The following is a 16,042-nucleotide window of genomic DNA, read 5'->3' as shown; positions in this document are numbered from 1 at the left end:
GCATGAATATTGAGAAAATTCAATTTACCTTATATTTAATAAACTAGAAAAATCAAATGCGTAATTTTCTTCCATTTAAAAACATTTCTGTTACTATATCCTTAATCGTATACCTTTAAAACATTAGCTAGATAAGATCTTGAAGTTATTTACATATTGGTGATTTACTTATAGCTCATTATAGCAACATAGCATTAACACTATATGTAGTTAAATGGTGCTTGAAGTATTAAATACTTTACTTAATACATATAAATTCAAATAATATATTAATATGAAATGGCTACTCGACTATTAACATTTCATCGTCATACTAACGCTACGCGCGCGCTACGCTTAAGCTTGTAATATCCCACTGCTGGGCATAGGCCTATTTCCCCATGTAGGAGAAGGATATGAGCTTAATACACCACGCTGCTCCAATGCGGGCTGGCGGATATATTACCTACTATGAGTATCGATCTCTCTCAGGTGTACATGATAACAATCGGGACCGACGGCTTAATGTGCTCTCCGAGACACGGTAGGGAATTCAAAACCCACAAGGACTGCACAAACAACCAGACCTGTGTCATGTTTGCCATGTACGGGGACAGAACCCGCAACCGCCAGCGCAACAGCCACATACCAGTGATGTGACCGTTACGCCAACACATAAGAACATTCTTAGATAATATAAAAATTGTTTTGTTTAAAATGTTTAAGAGTTTAAATTTATGTAAAGTAAAGATACCGGAGGATATACTAAGAATCTTGTCTGCCGACTTTCTGAAGTACTTAATATACCAAATAGGTAACAAATTTATAAACTTAGCTAATTAGACGGGAGCTTGGGCCGAGTTTCACGTTTACCTAGCAACGTAACAAAGTTTCGCTTTGTGATTTGAACCTTCGTAATCAGTGTAACCTTCTTTAAACAATAGCGCTACACAATATGTTGAGTATATATTCGCGGTGGGATTAAAGTTAAGGAACTGACTTTGTGCTGTGATGGAAGATAAAAGTTATTGTATTCGAGAAGTTATAGAACAAAACTCTAGTAAATTCTAATAAACTTCATTTCAACATGAAACATTTCTAGACTTATCGAATTAAAATTCTTTTATACCAACTTAGCCTCTTGCTAGCTGACATTATCTATATTTACAATATGCAACGACAAATCGAATCTCAAGTACGGGTTGACTTGACTATGCATTTTTAAGGGTTAATTTTAATGGTTTCAAATGACTATTGAACTAAAAGTTATTGTAAATGATGACACAAAAAGATATAATGCTTCAACGAAGAAACTTAAATTAATTAATTATCTTTTCTTTGGTTTGTTTTTATGCTTATTATTATTATGATCAATTTATTAATCTAACTTGTTATTGTACGTTAATTTTTTTTTGATGTTAATTAATGTGACTTATTTGAAATGTTAATTAGTGTAAGTGGTAAATTCGTACTGATTAATAAATAAATAAATAAAAATAAAATAAATAAGTACAGCATAAACATTAGATATTAATTATTCGAGCTTTATAAGAATAACTTATAAAAAAACATATATGAGAGCATGATGTTTATTTTTTTGTGTTAAAAGTAATCAAGCGGGTGTGAATAAATGTTTCATTTTGTATCACGTAAATAAAAATAAACGAATTTACTTGAAAGGAACTTACTAAAAAAATATCGAAAAATATTATTTTCTGCTCCAGTAATATTTAAGTAGGTATATACTTATACTAGCCGACCCGTACCCACTTCTTTGGGCGTTAATTATTTTTGTGATGTAAATACCTTAGGAAAAGACCGTAAGCCGAAGTCTAATAAAGGATAACAAAAAGAAAAATAGTCGTGAATTTGATCGGTTCGTCCGTTCATTAAACGATTTCATTCAACAAAATATATATGTAAATTTGTAGAAAGCTCAACATAAAAACTGGTTAAAAATACTTAGCTAATTTGTCAAATGTCAATTTAAAACATATTTTCAACATTTTGTTATTGAATAAAATGGTTAATGACAATCTATGATTTAAAAAAAATATTTCGTAAAATATAATTTTTTTATTATATTAACAAAAATTTAATCGTTGTTTTAAAATATAATATATTTGAATAGTTGAACTTAAGACAAGAATTTTTGGTGGAAAATAACTCGCAAAAAAACAGATGGTGTTTTTAAATAAAAATATACATCCTGGCAACGTAGTGATAAAAGATTTTAATCGCCCTAATGATTTGCTTACAAAAAGGTTTGTTTAGTAAATACACATGACGGTCACAATTAGTCGTGTCATAATTTTTTACATAAAATGTTTCTCCATCACATGTGAACAAAGAAACCAATAGACGGTCAGGTTGTCACGAAAGAATTGATAAGGGTCAAATTTGAAATATAACTTGGGCAGCGAAATTTTATAAATACGTCAGGATTTCGATACTAGTAAGACTTACTTCTATGAATAAAGTATTTAGTTCACATACGATTCATCACATAATATATCGTAACCTATATATATACTAATTTTATAAATCTGAAGACTTTGTTTGTTTGAACGCGCTAATCATCAGGAACTACCGGTTTGAATTGAAAATTTATTTTTGTGTTGAATCGTCCATTTACCGAGAAAGGCTATAAAGGCTGTTATTATATTTAGTGTTTTTCCAAATCAACGCGAGTGAAACAATTTAGGCTACAGCTGGTAAAGTATAAATTAGATTTTGTATGAATAAATAGTATTGTAACGGTTATACTGTATTTTAAAGACCTCACACCAGCTTTCACGTCGTTTGTAATACAACATACACAACTATGAAAGCTCATGGCGTTACTTTCTAATATTCCGTAACTATATGTACGCTGCAAACATCTTTTGTTACGTTTAATATGTTAAGTACAGTAACAAATTATCTTTACGAATATGAATATTTGTATAAGAAAAGAGAATGAGAATAAATCTTACTTCTTATTCAGAATCGTGGATTCTTGTGGTTACTGCGTTTAACCGTTAACAAATACAAGAAACTTACTAAATCTTCAATCTACGTCATTCTATCTACCTATTTTTGTTACTATAATATTAATAAAATTTATATAGAATTTTATTTCTTGTAGGCGAAATGAAAAAGAAGTTTAATATTTCTATACGTAGGTGTATATTTTTTATTAACACGACGAATGAAAGTCGACAGTTTCATATAATCCTTCCCATTTATATTTTATATTTGTTGTATGACTAAACATGCTTTCCGCACCGCTGTTGTTAAAATACACGGGTAATAAAAAGAGAAAAAGTAATATAGGCTTTTATGACACATTTCATACGTTGCCATTTTATCATAAAAAGGTGTCGAGTTAATAATTTTGAATTCCATTTTTCTTGTAAAATACCGACACGATACACGCGATATTAATAATGTAATATACATTTCAGTTTGTATCAAATGTTATCATACGTTTTTTATCCTTAATTCCTTTTTCCTTTACTATTTAGACTGATAATTTTTTCTCGTATCCTGAATTTTTCTCGAATTTCTTTTTTTTTCTCTCACAATTAGCTAATCTTAAACATAAGGACTTTTTCGTAATTGACCTTTTTTACTTTACTTCTAATATTAAACGATAACTATTGTGTTCAATTAGTCACGTGATTCAATTAGTCACGTGCAAATTGTACTCCTACATACAAATGACTTCGTGAAGGAGTGTTGGTGAGAGTGGAATAATAGTGATAAAATTGGTAATTAAATCTCTAAATAAAATAGCATGTATAAATTTATGTAAGTACGCAATCTCATTTATGTTAATGTTATGGTTTTACTATGCCATTAGAAAGCATAAAGTACTAATAAACTAAATACAATTTAGTGAGATCTAAAAAATTTAAAGTCGAACCTGAAAAGCACGCCTAAAATATGTAGCCTCGTTTTATCAAATCAATATAGATTAAAAAAAATTGTTGAGTTTTTTAAAAATTTTAATTTTGTCAATTTAAAATTGTAAGAAATATAAAATATTTATATTGTGCTAAAAAAATGATGTCTGCTTAAAGCAATAATTTCGTGTACCCAGAACTTAAAATTGTTTTTTACTGAAAATAAAATAATATTATATGCATAAATAGGTTATACTAATTTTTACGTTTAATATAAACGATTACAAACGATCGGATATAAACACGAATAAAAGCGTTCATAGGCTTTACACGTACGCTTTATCGTTAACATTATTATTAAAGGCAGCTAAACCCAAAACATCCGTTTACAAGAGCCGTATTATGTTACCTAGTAAATAATACGAAAGGAAGACAATACCGCCACACAGTGTTAATAATAGCTCCGTTGCCTACAAGGAGATAAAGGCTTTATGGAAACTGTTTTGCGTTTTGTGAAAGAAAATCAAATGAATCGTGAAAATATTCACAGCTGATTTTTTTTTGGCCATGAATAAATATTAAGCGGAGTTAAAGTCTGATGTGTGGTAATGTATGCTTTCTCTTGTCCATAAGTAATCAAAATGTTTATACGAAAAAGCGTTCAAGGGTTAACTTTAACATGTGCCTTACCATATGTGATTTATTTGAAAATGAATGTCTGGTCGCTGACGAAAACGTAAAAAGCGACTCAATAAGGTATGTTTTAAATTATATCAAAATGAATGTATTATAATGTACTAATGCGTATATTTAATAAAAATCACTAATTGCACAAAAAATTGTTAATAAATTCAATGTGTTTATTAAAACTCAATATATGTTAAAGAGTAGTTTATCTATAAGTTATAACCAATAAGTCAGTTTTAAGGTTTTTTTTATATTTTTGACATTAATTAACTCATTTCTTATTCTTAAGTACATTAAGTGTAAATTCCAAGAAAATGTTACGGAGAGCATCTTTTACTTCTTTTTTTATTGACTTCATATTCTTTATTTCTTCTCCTTTTATTGATAATTCAATTTATTACAATAAATCAATCGAATAAAATTCTCAATTAAAATTAATTGCTACAATAATTTATAACACATTCCGTAATAACTAATATTATCATAATGAATGAAATACATCATCCTAGTACACATTGCGTGGAGGATTTGTATAAGCTTCATCTCCAGTGTCACCACGTACAGCATATGATAGCGCAGTTGTTGAGTATAACAAATGACGTAATATATCACGACGCATTAACGCAGCGTTACTGAGTGCAGGTGAGATTACGTGGGATGCGATGTACGCTTATGATTTATACTGTGCACTTCTCAACTATGATGAATTTCAAGAAAGTTTCAAATGAACCGGGTTTGATGATGTATGAGCGTTCGTATAAACAAAATAATGACTGGCAGAGCAGAAAGTAGGAAATCTAGTATTATAAAACGGCCTTAAAGTTAAAAGTTACCCTTTTGGGTTTTGAAGTTAATACAACTAATTATATTAATAATTAAACAAATTAAAAACTAGCGAAGGATTATGATGAATTTACTGTCTTAAAAACCTCTTAACTAAGTACTTTAATCACCAGTACATCTATAATAGATGCCCATAAAAGTTTTACAAACATTTTGAATAAATATGATGATCCTTAGTAATATTTATTAAGTTTTAAATTTAAATATTAAATTTTTAATCCGAGTGAAAGCTTAAAATTCAACTGAATCCTGCAATATAATACTCTTACGGCGCACCGTAGTATATTGTACTAAAATATAAATTATTTTCAATGGTAACGTTTTGCTTGTAGTTAATATTAAGTAATCTATAAAATATCAAGTACGACTATAGTTCAAATTTGGTACTTTAGCGTGTTTTCATCAGTAAAAATTAAAAAGTAATATATTTTTTAAAAGAATTAGTCGGTCACTGTAATTTTCTTACGACTCCTATTAATATAGCGTTTATAAAGTTTAATCTCATATTTCGTCGCCAAAATTCTCGGATAAGCCTATTTATATTCATTTTTATTATATAGTATACATTAAAACTCTACCAATGAAGTACAATATGCTATATTCCATAACCTTTAAAGTCGAATTAATAACACAAAAAATTAGCATAGTTTTAAATAAAAAAAACCCTCTTCAATTTTACATAAGAAAGAAAAAAGAATCCGTTTTTCAAAGAAGAACATATTTGAATTGTTTAAAAAAAAACATTAATTCCATATAAAGATATCCCTAAATCTCGTACAAATGTTGGTTCAATTATTGTATATAGTGAAATTTAGATGAACTCTGAAGAGAAAACGTTAAATAAATAGTCTTTAATCAACTCGCACTTTAATTAGAGCTACTTTTCAACAAATTTGTATTAAAATAACAACGAAACGGTTGGAATTGTAAGATGAGAACAAGAACAGTGTCTGTAATTAACATGGTAATTATAGGCGTCTAATTGCCTTACAGTTCATGCTTTGAGTATCAAAAGGGCGTGATGAGACTCGAGGACGGGAATGAGTTCCTGACAGAATGATAATTTTGATATATATGCGCTGTAATATCGTTACAATTACTGTATTGTTATAGCTTATGGCAACCTGGAAATATATTGTTTCATAGTCAATTTGTCATAAAAATAAAAATACTCTTGTTAAGTTATACCTCATCTTTATTGATTGTTTACTTCGTGAACTCATTCTAAATACTTTATTACGTTCTGTTAATATACAAAGAAAAACACTAGTCTTCTCGAAATATAAGTGATCTTTACCTTCTCATTGGGGGCTTCTTTTAAGCAAAAAATTAAGATTTCTGCTCATCCTCATTGGAGTGTAACGATCGACACGACCCGAGGTAAGTTTTGTCAACTGATGAATGTTTGTCTGTAATGTCCTTTCCTTCAGCAAAGTGTTATGCATGAGCCCACAAAGGTTTCTGAGTTGGTACGACCAAAAAAAAATTAAAAAAAAAGCGTAGTAACGCGCGCAGGGCACAGCAAGTTAAAACAATATAATTTCATCTGTACACACTTATTGTTTAAATAATCGTCGTATAAATTTATATTATTTACGTTATCCATTCATTCCACTTCTGAGCATAGGCCTTTTTCTCCATATAGGAGAAAGATTGGAGCTTAATCTACCACACTGCGCCACCACGGGTTCGCGAATATATTCCTTACTGTAACGATAAGGAGATCTACAAAGACAGGCATCCAAACTGGAAAAGATATTTTTACAGATAGGTACAAATATACATCCCGAGCGGGAACCGAATCTGCAAACCTTCGGTATTTTAGAATTGTCTTATTTTGGCGCCTAAACGCACCAAAGCGGTTATGTTTTTTTTTTTTATGTCACTAGGTTGGCAAACAAGCGTACGGGTCACCTGATGGTAAGCGATTGCCGTAGCTTATAAACACCTGCAACACCAGAAGCATCACAAGCGTGTTGCCGACCCAATCCCAATCCCAAACCCACCCCCCCCCCCCAGGAGCAGGTGACCAGGAGGTTATTACAACATTTCGTTGTATCAAGATTAAACTTATACTCGATAATAAACGGTTCGTGCGGTTTTCTTAATTGTGATTTTAGAAATTACAATTGAGCAACCCACATCCCCATTTCATTACAAATAACAGAAAGATGGATATTTTTTTTAAATAGTTGTTTTGGTTTCTATTAATAAAAGTTCTATTAATAGTAATTGATTTTTATTTTATTTTTTGTAGAACCTGTTATATGTTTACTTCAAATCTTTATAAACAAAATTGTGCTAAAGTAAAAAACGAAAATTGGCTTGAATGTTTAATAGCGACATTGCAAAATTATTCATGAAAGTCCTCTACAAACAAAATTTCTCAGAACAGTGTTTCACGCTTAAATATTTGTTCATGGCGCAAGTTCTGTAGGAACATAAAGAATAGCTTTTCATATGAAATTGAATTCCGCGGTTCATTGATTTTCAATTTGTACGGGGCGTGCAGTGTGCGGGATGGGACAGCAGCACTTCAAATGGGCAAATAAATCTCCGTTGGACCAAGAATGCTGCGAAACAAACAGCGCCAAACTATTAACGGCCAAAACTGGTTACGCAATGTGTAGCATAATTTATTTCAAATTATAATTGCTCCGATTAATTATTAGCACTATTATCGAACATAGAAGCGTGTGTGTATGTGTGTGTGTATGTGAAAAATTTGTGTGACGTTGTTTCAGACTACCGATTTGATTTAGTGACGATAAAATTTATTTACGTTTTCGATTTTTACTCGAAATCGATATTTCGTCTTGTCCAAATACATGTGTGTAATTAATTGGTAAGGTGATTCCGATGTTGTTGTTGTTGGATGTTGACACAATTGTCTACTACTACATCACATAATTATTTTATTTGTGTAACTTTTTTCGTATTATTCTTATCTTTTTAAATCGTATTAATAAAAAAAATCTCGTGAAATACATATTGGATTGTTACCTGCAAAAATCGGAGAACTATTTTTAAAGACGAAATGTAACTTTAGGGCAATTCTATTTACAGTTTTGGAAATACATACTGCCTGTCTGTAAACTAGTTTCAGTAGCGTTGAGTGCGCAAATAGTCTTTCGACCGGCAAACAACAACAAAAATAAATTAATTAAACAAATAAATAAAAATATTCTGGACATCTGAACATGTAATAATAATAATAATAAAGCTTTATTTATTCCATACATATCTGAATTACAAAAAGATTTAAATATAATGGTACTGGAAGAATCAGTAAAAAATATCAAAACATCATAGGTAATCATTGTAGCTATATATGACAAATTTGATTTTTCATTATTACTTATGTAACCAATCAATACATTCAATCAGTTCATATTTGCAAAATAATAATGTATAATAATAACAATATATTGTTATTATTAGGTATACATCATTCACATTAATCCTCACCATAACCATCAATACTTTACCAATCAACCACAAATAATTACCAAACAGTTATATACTTTAACAACCAGTTATATTATAGAAATATTAATACTGTCACTGACATTTGGTTTTTACAATTTCTCATACAATTAATCAATATATTCAACCAGTTTATGTTTTTATGTTTTTTTTTTTTTTTTTTTTCTCTCATCTGAACATGTGCAGGTGATCAAATATACAAAGAATTTTAAAAATCAATAATGTCAGGATTGTCCTTTTCAAACATTTTATTAAAAAAGCTAGCCGTAATTAAAACAAACAACCCTTTCCGTTCAAACGTATTTGTTTATATAAAAAATCTCATAAAACAATTTATACTTGCCAGAATATAAATTAAGCTTTATATTTTTTTTCCATAAATATACCACTCATGTAAACCATATTACTCAGTACAAACTATTTAAATATAAATATTTGTTGGTATTATTTAACTATGATTGTAGTTTAGTAGTAAAAATGTATATAGTAAACGTTGAGTAGCGGTCTTTTACAAAGGATATCTGAATATAAATTTACGAAGTTTAAAAAAAAAACTAATATGTTTGCTGTCGAGTCTACTAGTAGTAGAAGAACACTTGTAGAATGTATATTTCATAAGAGGATACTTTATATAAATAAAGTGTATTTCTATTTTTGAACTTCCTATTTAACGTAGGTACATTGGAAGCGTACAATGACAATGCAAGTACGTATTTTAAGTAAACGCACGTACGGACGCGAGTCATCGGTGCACCGGCTCCCATATGTATCGGAAACCTAACAGAATGTCTCGCAAATAGTTTGTGCATTGAATACTGAATATATTTTAAACTGGTATTAAGCATGGATTAACTTTTTATAGCGAGTAATTGTCAAATGGTTCTTAAAAAATGTGAATAACCAATACGCATAAAGCGTTAATTTTAGCTATATAAAATTATATAATGACAATCAAATTGATATTTGACTGGTTTTATGACGCATTGGATAAATCGAATTGATTGGACGTTTGAATTGTATTTTTCTATTAGATACATATTTAAATTTAAACAAAAACGGTGATGATGATAAGTGATGATTCGTTATTTTCCGAAGTCGCTTCAAAATGGCAGTTTAACAGAATGTTATATTAAACCTTGTTAATGTAATATGTGTTTATGTGTTTTAAAATTACTGGCAAGTATGTTTATGAAGACCGTAAACAATTAAAAGACTTAGAAATATTGTAATCGAAGTATGAAAATAAATATAAACAGTTAATTATTATTATTTATCGTTGTGTCCATTTATTATAAATATTCTTTGACAATTAGCAGGAAAGTGGACATAGGGTTGTCCCTTGTTGGGGTGTGTTGTATGTCCACTTTCCTGCTAATTGTCAAAGAATAGTTAATTATTATGTTTTTAGGAGGCAAATCTATACCGCCCCGGGAAATAAACAATCGATATACTTAATATTTCAAGACTGGATAAAACAATTCAGGTAAATTTATCTGAGGTTTGAAGACAATGTATCGTCAAAAGCGTCCTGGTCGACGCGTAGACTGCATTTATAGGCTTCAAAGGGGCTGATGTGATATATCTACAATATTCTCAAAGCTTTATGTCCATTTGAGTAAATAATCTAACAGTAAACCAAATAGTAGTAATAACAAATCTTTTTCAAGCAGGTACGAATATTAATACTCACTAGTGGTCGCCCAGTGGTCGAAAATCGACCATAATTAATTTAAATTCTAAGTTTTAACATTATTTTCTGTTGTCAAAGACTATACTACTATAATCACAAATTTTGCCAATTTTATACTATTTTCAAACGAATTGTATGAAATTTGAATATAAGAGTATAACAAAAGAGTGTATATATATATACGTAGGTGCGTGTGTATGTTAAATACTTAGTATTGTGTGTATTTTTTTTATTTATTGAATTAATTTTTTATGCGTAATTTAAAAAAAAATATTATTCTGTACTCTTTCTCTATAAAACTATAAGTTTGCGAAATTTAAAAAATGCTCCTTATGTGCAATTTTCGTAAAAAGGGATATAAATTTTTGGCTACGCGTATTAATATTTAGATATTTCGCTGTTGATCAACTAACGTACTTATAAGATATCATCTTTAAAGACACAATAACTTTACTGGAAAAGTTTTAATATTTATGTCATTTCAGTGTCAATATCACTTACAACCTCACGTGCAGAGTTTTTAATCTTGTTCTGTTTTTATGAGCATATTTTTAGCCAATAAACCTTAAATAACGCTCATTTGCGACAAGATAGACATTTCTCAAAATTTATGATTTTTTAGTTAACAATACAGTTGTGTAGGAATAAATGCGCTCAATTTACTGTAAGAACGTCATTTCTCTAAGCTGTCCAGTAAGACAGAGAGCGCAGATATTCGCGTTTGTGCCGTTATAGTATTGTCCCTTTCGTTTCGGCGACTTGGGACAACATCGACATTATTTTAGTGGTGTTGTAACAGTGCGAGCGGCAGGTTGTACTTGTGCTCTTGAAGAACGTCATTTTTTACGTAATAACGTTATTGCCGGTAAGTTAATGAAAATGATTTTAATACAATTTACAAGAATAATGTGTTTAGTATAAATAAGTCGTTAGTGCTGATTATATTTCAATAATTCAGTATACGCATATTTCGTGTTATGACGATATCGCTGAGAAAATTAACAACCATTGGAGTATTATAACGAGTTATGACGTTTTTGTTAACAAAGAAAAAAATTAATTAATATTTCAAAAAAATATATCTACACTTATGCCATTACAATTTAAAATAATTTGCATTATTTATGGTAAAACTTAGCAACATTTTGTAATAAAACGTTTTAGAAGATAATTCGAGACACGTTTTCTTATTTATGTATTAATTTTATAGCACTTTTCTTGCATATTTTTTAGTCGACAATGGTGTTTCCACATACCTCAAGAGGCAAAAGAATTTTGGCATTGATTGACAAGCATAATAATTCACCCATTGAAGAGGTTACGCCTAATGATACCAGTATGTGCTTTTGGTTTCTTTTGTAATTATATTTGTTCTTCGCGTATCTATTATAAAACTAACCTATTACTTTTCAGGCGATGAAAAAGCTAACCAAACATCATACGAGGTGAAAAGTTTACCTAATGAGAGTAGTTCTTCTTGCAGCTCGTCACCTAATTCAAATTCATCAGCTGATTCAGACTCATCAGATGAAACGTTTATTGAAGGTTAGTGTTTTGTTATGTTACTGTAGTGAATTGCATTTGCTTACGAAGATCTAAAATTAAATACTTATTATGTTTACATTTATTTTGCAGATAGTGATGATTCTGTCAAAGATCCGATGTATATTCCACCTGAGCAACTTTTTCAGCAGAAACGTGCTGAGTTCATAGAGACAATTGAGTGTTCAACTCCATTACCATCTACTTCAACGGCAGATAGACTCATAACTCTTTCTGAACCCCCTCCTCTCCCTTACCAGCGTAGTCCTGAGTCGCTAGTTGAACAGAGAAATAAGAATTACACTGCAACTAATTTCGATAGCGTAAACCCATTGTCATCAACTTCAATAGAAAATAGTATCAAAGCTTCATCTCCTGCAAGTCCGAAGGCAAAAAAAGGAAGAAAACGCAAAAGGAATGAAGAAAATTGGAAGAGAAATGTAAACAAAATGCTGCGAAATACTGGTAAAGCTTATAAAAGTGCTAGCAATAAAATAAAAGAAGAAAGAAAAATTAAAGAACCGTGCGGAGATAAATGTCGTTTACAATGTAAATCTAAACTATCTGAAGATGAAAGGATGTTATTATTTAAGAACTACTGGGCGTTAGGTGATAACAAAAAACAATGGGAATACATTTCAAAGAGTATGTCAATCATTACACCAAAATATCGTTACATTCGTGAAGGAGGAATAAGAAAACCTCGTAATAAGAATCACGCATTTCATTTTAAGTTACCCGATAAATCAGTGAGAGTTTGTAAAATATTCTTTAAGAACACCTTAGGTATTAATGACCGGCCAATTCGCACCGTTTTAGAAAAAGAAGATCAAGTGGCAAATTGTCTATTGGCTGATGACAAGCGCGGTAAACACGACAAACATCCGCGGGTTGACGAAGCAATCAAAAATGGCATTCGTGAATACATAGATGCGATACCAAAAATCGAGTCTCACTATACAAGATCCAATACAAGCAGAGTTTTCATAGATGGAAGTAAAAATATAGCCGACATTCACAAAGACTATGTGGCAATTCAACAAAAAAAAAATTTACCTTTCGGCAATTATGTCCTTTTTTACAAAATATTTACTCAAGAATTTAATATATCTTTTTTTAGCCCAAAAAAGGATATGTGTGATGTGTGTGCTGCCTTTGAAAACTCTGATAATAAAGAAAACCTAAAAGAAGAACATGATAAACATCTGAAGGAAAAAGAACTATGTCGCGCAGAGAAGGCAAAAGACAAATTAAATGAAAATATTGTAACAGCGGTCTATGATCTTCAGGCTGTATTTCAATGCCCCAAAGGTGATGTATCAGTCTTTTATTATAAATGTAAGTTAAATGTATTTAATTTTACAATTTGCGATTTAAAAACAAACAAAGTAGAATGTTTTGTTTGGGACGAGTCCAGTGCTAATAGAGGTGTGAATGACTTAGGAACTTGCGTATACAAGTATCTAGAACAGATTTCGTTACTCAATAGTGATAAGAGTCTTGACATTGTCTTTTACTCAGACAATTGCGCAGGCCAGCAAAAAAACAAGACAATTATTGCAATATATTTATTCGCATTACAAAAGTTCCCTAACCTCCAAACGATTACACATAAATATCTTATAAAAGGGCATACCCAAAACGAGGGTGATGCAGCTCATTCACTAATAGAAAGACAAGTAAAAAAACTGCTAAAAGCTGGACCAATGTACACACCAGAAGCCTTTATCGGTGCTATAAAAATGGCTAGAAAAAACCCTGAACCATTTCATGTGAATGAGATGTGCACAGAAGATTTTGTTGATTGGAAAGATGCATGCACCCAAATGGGAGTCAATTTGACGAAGGACGAAGAAGGAAATTCAGTTAAGATTGGAAATATAAAAATTTTGAAGATTGAAAAGGATAACCCACGCATATTATTTTACAAGAACTCTTACGGAGAAGAAGAATTTAAAAAAGCAGAAATTATCAGAAAGAAGAAAAGGATTGACGTAAACGTCAAGAAAGCTTATGATTGTAAACCAGGCATATCGGACAGAAAAAAAGCAGATTTGTTAGATTTATTAAATAAAAACTTAATTCCACAGTTCTATGCCCGGTTTTAGAATTCTTTGTAGAGTTTAGGGCAATATTATGATTCTAACAGTATTTTAATAGTTGTTTTGAATTATTTCTAATTATAATTGTTAATACTTATTTTATGATAACCACTGTTTCTTTTTATAAAGATTTTAATATGACTGTGTTGTAGTTCACTTTTGATTAATATATTAATAAAGTTTTTTCAATATCATATTTTGTTAATATTACTTTAAGTTTACCTCAAATTTAAAGTTATTTTTGAGTGTAATGTCATAAGTCTAAATATTACAAAAATATTTATATATTTATCAGCAACAACGACATAAGTATTACCCTGCTGCGGAAAAAATAGCACAGTATGTTTTGTGCGCTTTCTACGTAAGATTAAATATTTTAACAAAAAACTATACTAACCACACTACATTTTTGTCTAAATAAGTAACATAAAAAATCAATAATTAAGGTATAATTTTAACTTGAAACTATAAAATTGCTCTCCTGTAAAATGATGTTTTTTAAGAAATGTCGTCCTTGTTGCAAATGAGCGATAAATTTTACTTTTAAAGTTTTGTTTTCAGAATTATCTAAAAAAAACTCAAATTATATTGATAATACCATCAATATGGTAATGATAATAAACTGATAATGATATAGATCTGTCTTTTGTCTTTACGTGAACTATCAAATCTCAAAATAATTCAACAGAAATAGTAAATAACATTTAAACAATCTTTAAATCATCGATAAATCCACCTATCTAGATTTATACTATTGTCCAAGTTTTCAGAAACCTATCGAGTTTGATTAGTCTATAATATGTGATTTAATTATTCGTTAAATAGTTAAGGTGCTTGACATTATATATTCTCAATGACTCGACACTGGAACCAAGCCAAAACTCACCAACCAATAATACTGAGCTGCCATTTCCCATTGACTAAATTAAATAATTTACATACCAGCAGTTTTTCTTTTATTTATTTATTTATTTATTTAGTTAACAATTTTTTATACGTACAAAATTATACACAATATTTTGTCATGGAGACTCACGTATAATGGGTGTGCTTATCCCTGTGAGAGATTTCTTCCAGCACACCCAAATTGTTTTAACTTTTAATTGCTATTTATGTTTAATTTTTTCTAAGTTTTAAATTATTATTACAAGTGATTCAGAATGCTTCACCTAATGAATTAAAGAGCGCAACCAAGACAAATTGTTATAATTACGTTTAAAAGAGAAAATCTGCCAAAATAACAGAACCTGGAAAACGGTACGTTTGTTACTAAAATACTTTTATTTTAATAACAAACATACCGTACTGTACCGTAGTAAAACTTTTTTACGTACGCTTCACTTGGGGAGTAATCTGGTCAATGCTTGACGAGAGCGTTACGAAAAGTGTGATCGGGTGAGGCGAACGGAGCAAGGAGGTGCGAGTACACATTTTCTTTCTCTCTTTCTTTCATAGCTAGTTACATTTCGTATATCTTAGACACAGTGCAGGCCTATTGTGCAGGCCTATTGCTAAAGAAGCCTTACTTCAGTCTTTTTTAATTTAATATTTTTTATTACTTTTTTAAATGAGACAAGTGACAACAACCCCTCATTTCGATGACAATTTTTAGTACATCGACCCTGACTGTTTTGTTGCTATGTCTGAGGTAATCTATTTTAGACTTTAATACCTTGACCTAAAAATTATCCATTAACTTTATAAAAATATAATATAAAACTTCATTTTTTTTTCCTTTTCCTTCTTGTATGCCTACAATGCATGTTCTTTTTCAATTACGTCAATAGATGAAAATTTTGATTTTATTGAATACCACACTTACAAAA

At 30.0% G+C, this 16,042-nt stretch overlaps 1 protein-coding gene across 1 annotated transcript; it reads left to right on the top strand.

The window, feature by feature from the left end:
• Positions 1-11,213: 11,213 nt before the first annotated feature.
• On the top strand, positions 11,214-14,410 carry LOC123655746. Its single transcript, XM_045591500.1, has 4 exons — positions 11,214-11,437; positions 11,806-11,908; positions 11,986-12,117; positions 12,208-14,410. The coding sequence occupies exons 2-4, from the start codon at positions 11,812-11,814 to the stop codon at positions 14,220-14,222; spliced, it is 2,244 nt and encodes a 747-aa protein (XP_045447456.1). The 5' UTR covers positions 11,214-11,437; positions 11,806-11,811; the 3' UTR covers positions 14,223-14,410.
• Positions 14,411-16,042: the final 1,632 nt, after the last annotated feature.

Source organism: Melitaea cinxia, chromosome 8, assembly GCF_905220565.1.
Source record: "Melitaea cinxia chromosome 8, ilMelCinx1.1, whole genome shotgun sequence".
In the NCBI taxonomy this organism is placed as follows: domain Eukaryota; kingdom Metazoa; phylum Arthropoda; class Insecta; order Lepidoptera; family Nymphalidae; genus Melitaea; species Melitaea cinxia.
Note: the sequence above shows the minus strand (reverse complement) of the source record. Positions and strands in the feature narration are given on the sequence as shown.

Excerpts from the sequence above, each read along its gene's own strand:
- LOC123655746 (XM_045591500.1), top strand. The coding sequence starts at position 11,812 with ATGGTGTTTCCACATACCTCAAGAGGCAAAAGAATTTTGGCATTGATT. Across the intron at positions 11,909-11,985 it reads GGTTACGCCTAATGATACCA|GCGATGAAAAAGCTAACCAA; the intron begins GTATGTGCTTTT and ends ATTACTTTTCAG. Across the intron at positions 12,118-12,207 it reads AGATGAAACGTTTATTGAAG|ATAGTGATGATTCTGTCAAA; the intron begins GTTAGTGTTTTG and ends TTTATTTTGCAG.